The sequence below is a fragment of the Coffea arabica genome, chromosome 11c (assembly GCF_036785885.1).
Source record: "Coffea arabica cultivar ET-39 chromosome 11c, Coffea Arabica ET-39 HiFi, whole genome shotgun sequence".
Lineage (NCBI taxonomy): Eukaryota > Viridiplantae > Streptophyta > Magnoliopsida > Gentianales > Rubiaceae > Coffea > Coffea arabica.
This window is the reverse complement of record NC_092330.1, coordinates 29780164-29793402: the sequence shown is the minus strand read 5'-3', so window position 1 is coordinate 29793402 and position 13239 is coordinate 29780164. Positions and strand designations below refer to the sequence as shown.

Below are 13239 nucleotides of genomic sequence, written 5' to 3'. Positions count from 1 at the left end.
AACGAGAATAATTACTTAAACAGCATATATTATAATTTAATGCCTTTCCTATTTTGCCATTCAAAACGTTGTTTTCTACAAATAATTATAAACTCGTCGCCAATTCAACTTTGGATCGAAGAATTATGTTGTTAGTATACACAAAACCACCTCATTTAAAAATAAAGGTCACATGTCTTTAAAATAAGATGAATTTTCAAAAAAAAAATTGCCCAAATTATGAAACAGAGGGAGTTCCCAATGAGAAGGATATACTAAAAATGACTTCAACATTTCGGAGATAGAATCAATAGCATGTCTGGATTTAGAGTAAAACCAAACTGAGCAGACCCATGATTGATAATAGACTTGTTAGAAATTTTCCTCTTCAGAACATGTGTTTGGTTGTCGCGCAACAATGGGAATCAACCATTTATTTATTTATTTTTTATCTAAACTTGAAAAATTAACAAAGGAAAAAGAGGAGAAAAATCAGAAGATGAATATTTCGCGATGTCTTTCCATTATTTCCTTGGAAAATGTATTGTTTGGTCTAAAAAAGGAGTTAAACCTTATGACAGTGAAACATATAAAGCTGTCAGATGAGTATTTCCATAATGGTAGTGCCATAATAACCATACACCCCAATTTAAACCGGTATCATTACCCTTGATTCCTTTGAAGGAAGCTAAACTCCATAACCAAACACCCGGCCAATTTTTGAGGGGCCCAAACGACCCATTGCTAAAAACTAGAGTGCCAGACTAGCAATTTTGAATTATAGGAGAGCTTGATTGATACATATTCAAATTTTTGGAAAACTTGATTGGAATTAACCCAATATACCAACACAACACATATGTATATAACAACCCTTCCTTAACTCCTACCTTCATTTCCTCCCTTCTTTAATAGCAATAGAATCAATTCACAACTCTCTCATAAATATATTCCCTCCAATATAACCGCCTTTCATTTCTCTTCCCTTTTGTCTCCAAACTCTCAAATTCAGCTCTCTTTTGTCGTTTCCCTTCCTCTCCACGCCCCTTGTTATTAATGGTTTCATTTCTTTCTTGCTGCCATTCATTCTAGATTTTCAAAATCTCCTCTCATTAGATTCTTCCATTCCCTTCCCTCCCGATTCTTCAACCGAACTCTTCACAAAGGAATGGATTTGGATTCATCAACCAGAGGAGAAAATGGAATTCTCAATGATAATAAGCCAAAAATCCATCAGCCCAGTTTAAACCAGCCACCCGAAAACGACGTCGTCGCCGACCGCCCCGATGAAAGAGCCGAGAAGGGAAGAGTTGCAGAGACGACGGAATTTTCTGAGGTGAAGGAAAATGGATTATCATCCGAGGGTAAAAATGACTTTTCAAGTGGCGGTGAAACTTATGAGTCCGTTGAAAAAAATTTAAATTCCGATGATCACGGTGAAGAAGTCAAAGCTATTATTGATTCTGACTCTGCTAGTAACGACGTCGTTGGATTGGATATGGTTCAGCAGCCGCATTCCCATCTTCCGAAGCCGGAGGCTCCACCTGGTGCAGCGGTCGACGACTCGCCCCGTGAGCTTCCCCGAGCGAAATCCATGCCGGAAAGCTACGACTTCGACGTGCCGGCCATCGGTAAATTCTTCCGGGAGAAGAGCAGCAGCCTCTCCGCTGCCATCACCAAGAGAATATCGTCTTTGAAAGAAAACAACACGTCACCGGCGCTGGAGCCGGAGTTTACTCAGGCGCCTGCGACGAATTATGTGACGGAGTTTAAGCTTTCGGGTTTGAAAGTAATCGTGAACTTGAAACCGACGATTGGACAACATGAGAAGAAATTGATGGGGCGGATTAGTTTCTTTTCGAGATCAAATTGTAGAGATTGCACGGCGGTTCGATCATTTTTACGTGCGAAGAATCTTAACTTCGTGGAGATTAATATAGATGTTTTCCCGGCGAGGGAGAACGAACTGGTGGAGAGGACGGGAAATGCAACAGTCCCACAAATATTTTTCAACGAGAAGTTATTTGGGGGATTGGTGGCGTTGAATTCGATGAGGAATAGTGGGATATTGGAGAAGAAAATGGAGGAGTTGCTGGCCGGAAAGTGTCCTCCAGAGGCACCGGAGCCGCCAGTGTACGGGTTCGATGATCCAGAGGAGGAGAAGGAGGAGCAAGCGGACGAGATGGTGCAGATAGTCAGAATTTTACGTCAAAGATTGCCGATTCAGGACCGTCTGATGAAGATGAAAATTGTCAAGAATTGTTTCTCTGGCGGTGAGCTGGTGGAGGTTTTGATACAACAATTGGACTGCGGGAGAAGAAAGGTACGTACTCTATCTGCTAATGCCACGTGTATGTTTTGCTTGCCTTGATTTTTTAAAATTTAAAATATAAATTTTTTTTATTTATTTCATTTTATAATTCGTGTAAATACATATCTATGTAGATAATTTAGAGTGAGACTTTTAATTCTAAAATAATTATTCAGCACTATTTGAATAAAAGCTGCTGAATTTACATGCCAAGGTCTGGGATTCGAAGGATTTATGTTAATAGACTTGGTATTTTTAGTACCACGCTTAGAATGGATGATTTTTTTTTTTGGGGGCATAAATGGGTTGTAAAGGTTTATGCAAGAATTTCTCACGGTTTATGCTTTACAGACTCGTGACTCAACAAAAGGTGAGTTTAATTGATGCTAACGTAGTAACTAAAGAAACGTGTTAATAAAATGGGTTCTTAGGAATGGCAATAGGGTAGCACCTGAATTAGCTTTTCATGCTAAAATTTTTGACTTTATGAAATTCTTCACCCAACTTTATTAAGCAATTTGTGCTGGATGACTTCAAATATTTTATTTTAGACGTGTTTATAATTAAGTGTTTATTAGCAGTTTTTTTTCTTTTTTTTTTTACCTAAACTAGATAATTTAAGATTGGAGATGGATGAGGTAAGTTTAAAATAATTAGGCACTTTAAATTAAAAGAAGATGTAATATTAATCCCTCTTAAATCGAAATTCACCTGAACGGAAATTTAAATCCAAAATCTTTAAATTTTTGAAGTTTTAACGTCAACAACGTGCCTTTACATTTACTAACAACAATGATCAAGTATTTAGAGTTGGTATTTCTCAATCTTTTTCCCAATCACAAACATGAAGTACTTTGCACAAACTAGTAACATATAATATCATAAACTTTAGCATTAGCTGGCTTATTAATCATTTGTGCAAGAACTAAGAATTATAGTAATTGTTAATGAGATACCATCGTACCATAAAAAGTTTTGTAGTTGAAAAAGACAAATATAGTGGACAACAATCGTGTCCCGTGGACGAAAGTTTCAAGGTGCAACAACATTGGTTGGCATCAATCTTGAAATTGACAAATTGTCTACTAGGCTAATCTATTTGCTTAAATGCCTAACTAGAGGTTAGGTATAAATCTGCAGTTTTGTTTTTCTGTGCCGTTTCAGTTGCGATATAGGTGAGGTTTTAGGTCAGTTTTAAATTAATTGGTGATATTTTAGCTTTGACAAATCCAGACAGTTATTGGGGGTGTTGACCAAATCATATCTTTCTTAACTAAATAAGCGCATGAAATAGTGCAACAAACTTCAACCACTAACAGCATCTTGGATTTGATTTTTTATTCCATTACTGATGTACCTCTATAGTATTTTATGAATTCACTTTTTTCTTTTTTCTTTTTCTTGGGTCATGTTCTTTTTTACTCAGAATAGCTATATTTCATCGAGTAAATCTTATATAGTATATACACTATCACCGTTGGATCCATGACATATATACAAAAATTAAATTTTAAAATTCAACTTTTGTATAGTTATTATTAATCTGACTCTAACAATGTATACACTACTGTCAGTGTAGGAAAGATTACTCCTATTTTATTTTTTCAATCTAATTGTTGTTGTTTGAGGTACTTTAATTTGTCATTCCACCATCTAATTTTAGATACAATAATCTAATCAATGCACCTATAATTCTCTCAGATTTGTTTTCCTTGAAAATAATCTTCAACAAGTACCATTTTATTTTTGCCAAACAACTTTTTCCAAAAATCAAGGTTGTTTTAGCAAAAACAAGAATCGATTAGTTTTGATTGAAACTTTACATCGGTCAGTTTCGTCATTTTGCTGCTATAGCCTCATCTACCTAAAGAAATCACAGCAACAAATAATACCCAAAAAAATAATTCTTTCTATTTTATTTATTAACAAAAAAACTCCCATTTTCTCAGCTGTTTCATCTAAAATTTTACTCTTCTTTTCATCACCAAGTTAAATTTCTCCTAAAACCAAAAAAGTTGAATTTCTCCTCAAAAAATTTCCCTTTCTATAGAATAGAACAGAAAGCATATTTTAATTGAAGGTACGTGCATAGTCACACTTACCAAAGGTCCAGAGCCAACAGTAATCATAACAACCATGCGCCCTTCTTTATTCCCAAAATCATATTCTATAAATGCTTGTCCCAACATCGCAGGGTTCATCATTTTGTCGGGTCATTTATTACTTTTTCTTTTGATTCTTACTTTAGATTCCTTACCCCAAAAAAAAAAAAATTACTTTTAAACATTTCTCACTTTTTTTACCACATAATTATCAATTTTTATAGAACCAAATTTTTTAAGATCTAATGTTGTGACAGAATATTTTTAAAGAGTAAATATTATATGCATTAATAGTATACACTATCACTGTTGAATTTATAATATATATATGTAAAAATTAAAGTTCAAATTGAAATTTTATATAGTCGCTATTTATCTAATACACACAGTATATAGAAAAGATTAATCCATTTTGAAACCTATCATGCATGTCTTATGTTGACAACTTTGAAAAGTTAAATGTCTTTTTCAGGTTTTACATAAAATTGAGAATTGTTAGTCAGATTCATGAAAAAGCTAATAACATTCATTTATTTGATTTCATCTTGATTTCACCCTTATATTGATCGAGTTATTTTAATTCTATTTTTTAAACCAATATATCACATTAACTTGCCGTAGTTAACTCGAAGCCATTCAATCCTTTCTTTTAGCTAAATTACATTTACCTATTTTAGCTCCTTTTATTCATTAATTTACAGATTTACTCGAAAGAATCCTCTGAATTTGGTTGATCCTCCTTAAGATTTTGTATGACTTTTAAAATATTAATAAAATTTTGGGCTGGCATCCCAATCCTCGAATCCCCTAAATGGATTTCCCGGTGATATTGCGTGGATTGCCAATAAAAAAAAAAATCCTCTGGATTTTGTTCTGGATAATCAAGACATGGTCCCTGATTATTTGTTAAAGTATATTTTATGGCATCATAAAATTCTGGATTAAATTTTAAATTATAATTATTGTTGACACTCCCGATATTGTTAGTAATTTAAGGAGTGCAAAAACAAAAATTCCCAATAGATATGTGTTTTTCACCTTTATCTTGATTGCGTCAAATATTGGACTATTAGTCAGTTGAGTATTGAAAAATTCAATAACCAATACTTCTTGGAAAAAAAAAAGTGAAAGTCAACTTTGACCAAGCAAAAATCTTGCCGAGACAAACGTTTCCATTGGCCTTGAAAGTTGTTGAAAGCAATAAACGTCTTCCTTGGTTCAAGGCTTAATTAGGTCTGGAATTTGAAGGGTTCAATCTTTACAAAGTCAAGATATTATTGATTTTTACTGGTGGAGTCCGTGATCATCGAGAAAAAGTATTGAGTCTGTTGACAACCAACTTGGACAAGTCATCATAGCAAAAACCACAATATTGAGATTAATGAATTATATGCCTCAAAGAAAACAAAAAGGCTCAATGAATCCACCAATTATGAACCAATTTCTGCTTTCTGTTTAATGGGTTTTTTGTTTTTCTTTCTTGTTGAAAAATCGAAAAGCTGAAAAGGAATTTGAAGGTGCCTATTTGGGGATGATGTTTGGTTATCCTTTTTGTGGGATTAATCAGTTCTTGAATAAATATTCCAGAACAAGGACACTAAATACTAGAAACCTTAATTTGGCAGGAGAATTTAGATTGCAGGATTAATCTATTCTTGAATAAATATGCCAGGAACAATAACACTAAAAAGACTAGAAATCTTAATTTAGCAGGAGAATTTGGTATAATTTAGTGCTAAGCAAAAAGTTTCTGTACCCTTTGGATATAATATTGCAGTACACAATTGCAAATAAGACATATCCAATTAATCAACCAGAAGAGTCTTAGCTACTTGGCTATATTCCATTCGCAGTTAGGTATCATTTGAGACACTCAAATTTTACTCAATAGCTGAACATATATATTGTCTAAGAATTTCAAATCATGGATCCTTAAATACAGATTGATGTTCGGAAAGGAATGCAATTTTAAATACTCTCTCTCTTTTTTTTTTTTTTTTGAGGGTGAAGTTTAAGTTTTCAAATTTATTTGATTAGACAGAGTTTTATACATAACAGATCTATTAGATGGGTCTAAAATTGTGAAATAACAAGTTTTCTTAGACTTTTATTTTTCCATTTTTAGTATGAGTAGAAGTAACTAACATAAAGTTAGACAAAGTTTACATTTACTAAAATTTGAACCTAGAATTACTATTGTTTTTTTCCCCCTAGCAAACCCTGTTCAGGGGCGGAATGTCAATCCATATATTATTAAACTTGGAAAATAGTAAGCAGACGTAAGAATTACTATTGGTTTTGGCCATTATAATTAAAGTAAATGGAGAGTTTTCTTTTAAGTGGTCCAATGCTGTTTGTGTCAACGCTTTCAGCCTATGGAGTTTTTCATATGTGTTAAAGCCTGTTTGGCGCCGTCCCACAAATCATAGTGCTGGTCCTCATAGACTTAAGAGGCTGATGACAATGATGCCACACGGTATTGAAAATAGTGCGATTAGTTGACTTAATTCTTGTTTCATGAAGATGGGATTTATTAAGTCGGACCCTTTGTTTTTTATTTTTAATTTTAAATTAAGGGGTAGAATAGAAACAGTGAGCTTATAGTTATTCCACGTTTGGCTTTGGGATTGGATTTCATACAAGGGGTATCGACTGCTGGATCACGGTTGGAGTTATCAGTTGTTTAGCCTTACACTCAAATTCTTTCTCATGTTTTTATCAAAACATGTTTCACCCTTAGCCAAGTTGATTTGTAATTTATGTTTATTGGCGAAGCATTCACCACACTTTGTTATACTATTGTTAATGATTTCATTAATTTGAAGTTTAGCAGAAATTCTATTTTCTATCCAAGAAAAAAAGAAAAATTTAACTTGAAAGTATCAGGATAGATTCTAGATTTTTAAATTAACACCTAAAAGATGAGGGATCATGGGTTTAAATCCAAATCCAATCAACCCAAACAGAACATAGATGTTACGACAATATTTTAAGTAGCCCAGTGGGAAAAAAGTTTGGTTCAATGCTACATTTGATATGCTATCATCATTTCTTGTAAAATAAGTTTATGGAAGTAGCATCCAGCGCACATGTTTCTTGTAGTTACATACAAACTTCTTAAGCTAGGATTATTGGGAAGGAAGTTTTTATAGTTTTTTTTTCCCTTAAAAGATTAGGTGAGGAAATTACTCAAGTTGTATTAATAATTTAGGTAATGAATCATGAGTTTTATAATTGTTAAAACTAGATGGATTAGTCTTTCAAACTTGTCCATTACCATCTCTCAATATCATTACATTTCTTTCATTAGAGGTAATACATGGAAACATCAAATTTATTAGCCATAATTGCCAGTTTATGGGAAAAAAAGCAGGTTTATACTAGTAATTGTTATTTATGTTTGGAATATGCTCTAAACATGGCTTTCTCCAAACATTCTTTCTCTAGTATTCCTTGCCTTTTGCACAAAATTTTTTACTTCATTTCTTTCTCATTTTTTTTCAAGCTATGCTTGGTGATGATTTTCTTTCCTTCTTGTTTTGTTTTCTTGAATATAAAATTAAATGGAAACTAGTTCTTGATTATAAGTTTGTAAACTTGAAGAAAAAGCACAAGGAAACTGGCCTTCGCTATGCATTCTTTGCAATTTCATGTAGTCATGATTGTTTTAAAGTAATGAGGTCTGGGATTACATAAAAAAAATCCATGAAAACTACATAGAAGTTTAAGCAGGCGCTGATCTTTCCTAAATCTAATGGAAGCTATCCATGTATATTGGATTGCATAGACCAAAGCGACTCAACAATTTGGAGATGGTGTAGAAGCTAAAACAATAGATGTTGATACGAACAAAGTAAATGAGGACACTAAAATAACAACAACAGATGCATGCACTCTTCAACTGTGGGTCATTTCACTTTTCAAAATAACAAAGAATGCAGTGAACATCAAATGGTAGCAGAATGTAGGATAAACAGCTGCTGAAAGCAATGTCAGAATAATTACTATTTATTTCAATTAAAGAAAAAAAAATTTCTTGTCATTATTTGGCTACTGTTGCAGAATGCTGCTGAATTGTAGTAGTAAGTCATTACTGATGTTGTATTCAAATGCAAATTAGGCAGTGGTAACTAGTAAGTGTTGCCTTGAGGGAACATCCACAACTTGATGTTGTTAAGGAAAGAAAGGGAAAGAGATGAATTGATTTACTTTCAATGACATATATAGCTGACAAATACATAGTTTCCCTGAAAAGTTTTGGGGCAAAATTTGTGTTTCCACTAACCAATTTTCTCAAAAATACAAGGAGAAAATTTGAGTTTCCATCTTAACTTTATTATTAACCTCCATTTTAAATCCAAGCTTTTATTGCCTCTGGTGCTAAACGCATTGAATGCATATTGAATTCACCTATATCATTTTCCTGTTTCTGTTTTTGTTTTCCTTTGACCAAATTGTCCATTTTATATGTACACCATCACACAAGTGTTGAATTGTAACACTCAGTGCTTCCACACTTACAAAGAAGTTGAATAGTGTTTTCTCATACTGATGAGTTGAACCATGTAATCATGGCATTGCCTTCTGTATTTCTACTAGATACTAAAGGGGCATGCCAGCCTGTTTATCTAACAAAGCATGTACAAAAATGTCGACTAGGGCAATTTTTGCCGAAATAGGTTATGGTAAACAACAAAATTGGTGTTTGAAGTCTAAACTTTTCTTAACATTTATGTTTCAGTATGATGATTTGAGGAGCTTCTTAGTTGCAACATTACAGCAATGAAATATTTTCTTGAACTCATGACATCTAATTCCCTTTTAGCTGTCTTGAGAGACAATGGAATATATCTTGGTAAAAGACACAAAGATGGCTATTGTGTTACAGAAAAGCATTCACAGAACATAATCCATCATTTGTTATTCTACCATATATAACATGCCTATCATTTGTGATATGTTTATTTCATCATATTCTTTTTAACTATTCGAGCAATGTAGATTGATATTCTTCCAATTTTGGATTAATATAGGCGGTTGAGATTGGAAAACAATTGGCAAGAAAGCACTTCATCCATCACGTCTTTGGGTAAGGATATGCCTGTGATCTTTTTATACTGATAATGGAATCAACTGTCCAATGTACTTGTGTATGATAGAAAATGATTTTCTCTAATGGCAAATTAACAGGGAAAATGAATTTGAGGATGGTCACTACTTCTATCGATTCCTGGAGCATGAATCTTTCATTCTAAAATGCTATAATTTCCGTGGAGCAACAAATGACTGTGAGCCAAAGGATGCTGCCCTCTTAAGCCAGAGGTTGATGAGGATAATGTCAGCAATACTAGAGGCTTATGCCTCTGATGATCGTTGTCGTCTTGATTATGTGGCCATCAGCAAGAGCGAAGAGTTCCGGAGGTAAAATATGCTTAACCCTTTGGCTAGACATAACAAATGACACATTTTTCCTGTCCTAGGCAGCTTAATACATATAAACACTGGGAGTAAGCATGCTCCTGGAAATAGATGGATGACATATCTCTAGTTTTTCTGCAGCTGTAGACATCTGACTTTTGGATATTCCCATTTCAGTTAGGGTGTGTTTTTTTTAATGTCTTTTTTTTTGGTGGGTGTGCTGTTCTTTGGAAGAATTCACCTTTTATATGTCTAAGAAGTTTAATTTTATTATCATAGTAGCTAAGAGTAGCAGTTTCAAGCTTCTTGGTGCCACTTGTTTTTCTTTTTCATGATAACAGATAACTGCTATCACAGTCTTAGAATGCACTGCTACTTATCTCTTTCTTCAAGAACAGCCCAAACACGAAAGACAGCATTGCTTGCAACCCATACATCTTGGACCTCCTTGTTCTTTACCTCAAAGCTCCATTTATTTGTAGTCATTATGCTGATAAAACATTAAATGCTGCAGAGGAGTTCTGCAACCAACTTTTTAACAAAGACATGCTACCGAGTTTTATTTATTATCATCGCTATGAAACAGATTCATGTCAAAAATAGCATTAAAGGTGTAACTGAGGTTAAATTTGATATGCAGTAGACATGATGATTTAACATTCTCCTGCCAATTACAAATGTTTGGGCTAGATTTACACTGATGACTAAGGGGTCATCTCTTTACTTTTGTTAGAAGGTCCTTGCTGACTGAAAGGTTATCAAAATATTCTGTTATTACAATAAGTCTACGATGGTAAATCTGTATTCGTGTATAATCTACAATAATCACTTATCTGTATATTGTTTGTTTATCAAATTTTCATGATAGAAACTTATTCACTGGTTATGCATCTGGATGCAGATATGTGAATCTAGTTCAAGATCTCCAGAGAGTGAACATCCTGACACTTTCAGCAGAAGAGAAGTTGGCCTTCTTTTTGAACCTTTACAATGCCATGGCAATACATGCAGTTATAAGGGTTGGTCATCCTGGAGGAATGATCGATAGAAGGTCATACTTCTCTGATTTCCTGTATGTTGTGGGGGGCTACCCCTATTCCCTTACAGCAATAAGAAATGGGATTCTTAGAAGCAATCGTAGAGCACCTTTTTCACTTGTCAAACCATTCAGTGGTGGAGACAAGCGCCTGGAGGTAAATAAATTCTCCTCTCCATTTTTGTTAACCACCAATGCATCTGGAAATGCCTCAGACATTCTAATGTGTCAATTATCTTTTTCTGTGGCTTTAAATTAGGACTTTTGGTTTAGCCAAATTGACACTGATTTTCATGTAGTTAAAAAGCTAGACTTTATGTTTTTCCCTTAGTATGCCAACATTCTATCATCACATCCTTGTGCACTCCATGTCCTTGGCAAATATCCCTTTTCCACTTTATCTGTCTGCTTACAGAGATAGCTAGAATCTAGGCTTCAATGATGGAAAACGAATGAAAGATGCATTTCACTCGGAAAACAAATGAACTCCAGATTATCTTACTCTTTCTTGGCAAACATGATATTTCCATTAACCGGGCTTTGTTGAGGGAAAGTACTTGCGTTATGGACTCTTTCAAGATAATTAGTAAATATTACCACAATGTGCTATTATAATTTTTCTATTCCATTACTGAAAGAAATGGACAATAAGAAGAAATTAATTATTGTTTTTGTCTCTATCAGCTTGCTCTCCCAAAAGTCAATCAATTGAGTCATTTTGCCCTTTGCAATGGCACAAAATCAAGTCCTGCAGTAAAATTTTTCACTGCTCAAGGTGTGGAATCCGAGTTAAGATATGCAGCAAGGGAGTTCTTCCAAAGGGATGATGCTATGCAGGTTGATCTGGCCAAGAGGACTGTATACCTCACTAGAATAATCAAGTGGTGAGTAATCAGTGTTTGGATTTCCTTTTTCTTCAATTCATTTCATGGCAATGGAAAACAATTTGCTAGAATGTTAGCAACTGGTACACATTGTCCCATGTGTACTATAATCAGTCACAGGAAAGTGATAATTATCTGAATTCCTCTCTCCCAACTATCAGTTATACTCATGCTATAACAGCAAATATTTAATAACTGGTGTAACGTTCTCTGTTCTTTTAAAGGGATAAATATGTGGAATTTTTTCTCTCATCTATTTGGATTGCCAAAAATTGAAAAAAATGCATACAATTTTTTAAGCTGTAATTTGATGCATACATTTTTTAAGCTGTAATTTGAACTTCTTTCTGCTGCAGGTACAGTGCAGATTTTGGTCAAGAAAAGGAGACTCTGAAGTGGATAATAAATTACTTAGATGCCACTAAAGCAGGTCTTTTGACCCATCTTTTAGGTGATGGTGGCCCTGTAAACATCGTTTACCGGAGCCATGATTGGTCATTGAATAGTATTCTCTAATATGTTTTCCTTCATCATATATGGTTTCAAAAACCAGAAGAAGCAATTTAAATTAGCTGACAATATAATGTATTATCATTATATACATGGAAAATTTTGTACATAGCAATAGAAGTTTGAAGCAACCATGGCTCTAGGTGATTTGTACTTTTGACAAATGCGAGAAAGTAATTTTGAGTTTTTGCCCTAAAATAATTATCATTTTTAGGATTAGGATTCTTGGCTCCTATAATATAAAGGTTCATTTCTTACTCTTTGTTCGCTATCAAATAATGTTACACTACTAAAACAATGAACAACCAATATAATCTAATAGTACAAGTTAACCTTGCATTGCATGGGATATAGTATAGGTGTATATTGCATTGGAATGAAGTGTCATTTTGATGCTATATATTAGAATTTTCAATTGGGAACCAAATTTAATTCATAATATTGCGTATTCGAAAATGTTAAATACTTACCTAGTTAGTGAAAACTTGTATTACATTTGTATAGCATATGTTAAAGGAATAATACCCAAAAAAAAAAAAAGCAACTCTTAGTATATTGTCAACACCTATGGACACTTTAACTAAAACATAAAGCATGTTACTTATGAGAACAACACTTCACGTTCCAAGAAAATTTTAAATTTGAGAACAAAATAGATGTTACTTATGAGTTATCTACGAAATTAACTACAAAAATTCAAAATTTTTGTAAAGCCTACAATAAGAGAATATTTCAGTCAAATAACCATTTTGTTGAGAAAAAAAATCCATACCAAAGCATATATATACTAATTTGTGTTTTCATATATCGCATTTAACCAAAATGAAAATTACTTGAATTGACAACACAAATAAACAATTCATTTGAGTTGGTAAATGAGATTATAGAATGAAAATAGAAAAGTATATAACTCTAACCTTTCAAGAGAACATACAACATTTTCGTAATTGAACTAATTGTAATTTAATGTGCCAAATTTGTACACAATCTACATCCCTT

At 33.5% G+C, this 13239-nt stretch overlaps 1 protein-coding gene across 1 annotated transcript; it reads left to right on the top strand.

Moving 5' to 3' along the window:
• Positions 1 to 1011: 1011 nt before the first annotated feature.
• Positions 1012 to 12441, top strand: LOC113716411 (uncharacterized). The gene is made up of 6 exons (XM_027240740.2): positions 1012 to 2302; positions 9426 to 9481; positions 9583 to 9813; positions 10712 to 11003; positions 11531 to 11730; positions 12087 to 12441. The coding sequence occupies exons 1-6, from the start codon at positions 1148 to 1150 to the stop codon at positions 12244 to 12246; spliced, it is 2094 nt and encodes a 697-aa protein (XP_027096541.1). The 5' UTR covers positions 1012 to 1147; the 3' UTR covers positions 12247 to 12441.
• Positions 12442 to 13239: the final 798 nt, after the last annotated feature.